At 50.8% G+C, this 526-nt stretch overlaps 1 protein-coding gene across 3 annotated transcripts in view; it reads left to right on the top strand.

Moving 5' to 3' along the window:
- The window catches only part of strip2 (striatin interacting protein 2), a 28,644-nt gene that overhangs the window by 18,921 nt on the left and 9,197 nt on the right, over positions 1–526 (top strand). For all 3 annotated transcript variants that reach the window (XM_032505164.1, XM_032505165.1, XM_032505166.1), the window contains one exon: positions 48–280. In XM_032505164.1, coding sequence (XP_032361055.1) covers positions 48–280 — 233 coding nt within the window. The remainder of the gene's footprint in view (positions 1–47; positions 281–526) is intronic.

Genomic DNA, 526 nt, shown 5'->3' on the forward strand with positions numbered 1-526 from the left:
CTCTCTCTCTCTCTCTCTCTCTCTCTCTCTCTCTCTCTCTCACTCAGCCCCTGGTCAAGCAGGACAGCCTGGACACGTACAACGAGCGGGACCCCTTTAAGAACGACGACGCCCGGGACGAGGAGGAGGACCCCGAGGACACAGACAGCGGCATTGAGGGCGAGGTGGACCCCTTGGACCGTGATGTCATCATCCAGCCCCCGCCTCCGCCACCTCCCCTCAGACCCCCTACAGAAAGGGTCAACTTCCCCAAGGGCCTTCCCTGGGCTCCTAAAGTCAGGTTAATTGCACAGTTTTCATTTCTGCGCTTAAGAGTCTGAAATAAACACCCAGTGACTGTAAAATACTTGTCAGAAGTAGTTTGACTTTTTACAGTTACAATGTAAGGTGCAGTTATATGCCTCCTCATGAAAAAAGTGCTTTAAAGTTTCCTCTCACAGCCTTGAGGATAAATTACACTGATTATATTGATAATGCCCAGCCTAATGGACACCCAGGGCTCGGTTCACACCTATCACCATTTCTA

Source organism: Etheostoma spectabile, chromosome 23 (genome assembly GCF_008692095.1).
Source record: "Etheostoma spectabile isolate EspeVRDwgs_2016 chromosome 23, UIUC_Espe_1.0, whole genome shotgun sequence".
In the NCBI taxonomy this organism is placed as follows: domain Eukaryota; kingdom Metazoa; phylum Chordata; class Actinopteri; order Perciformes; family Percidae; genus Etheostoma; species Etheostoma spectabile.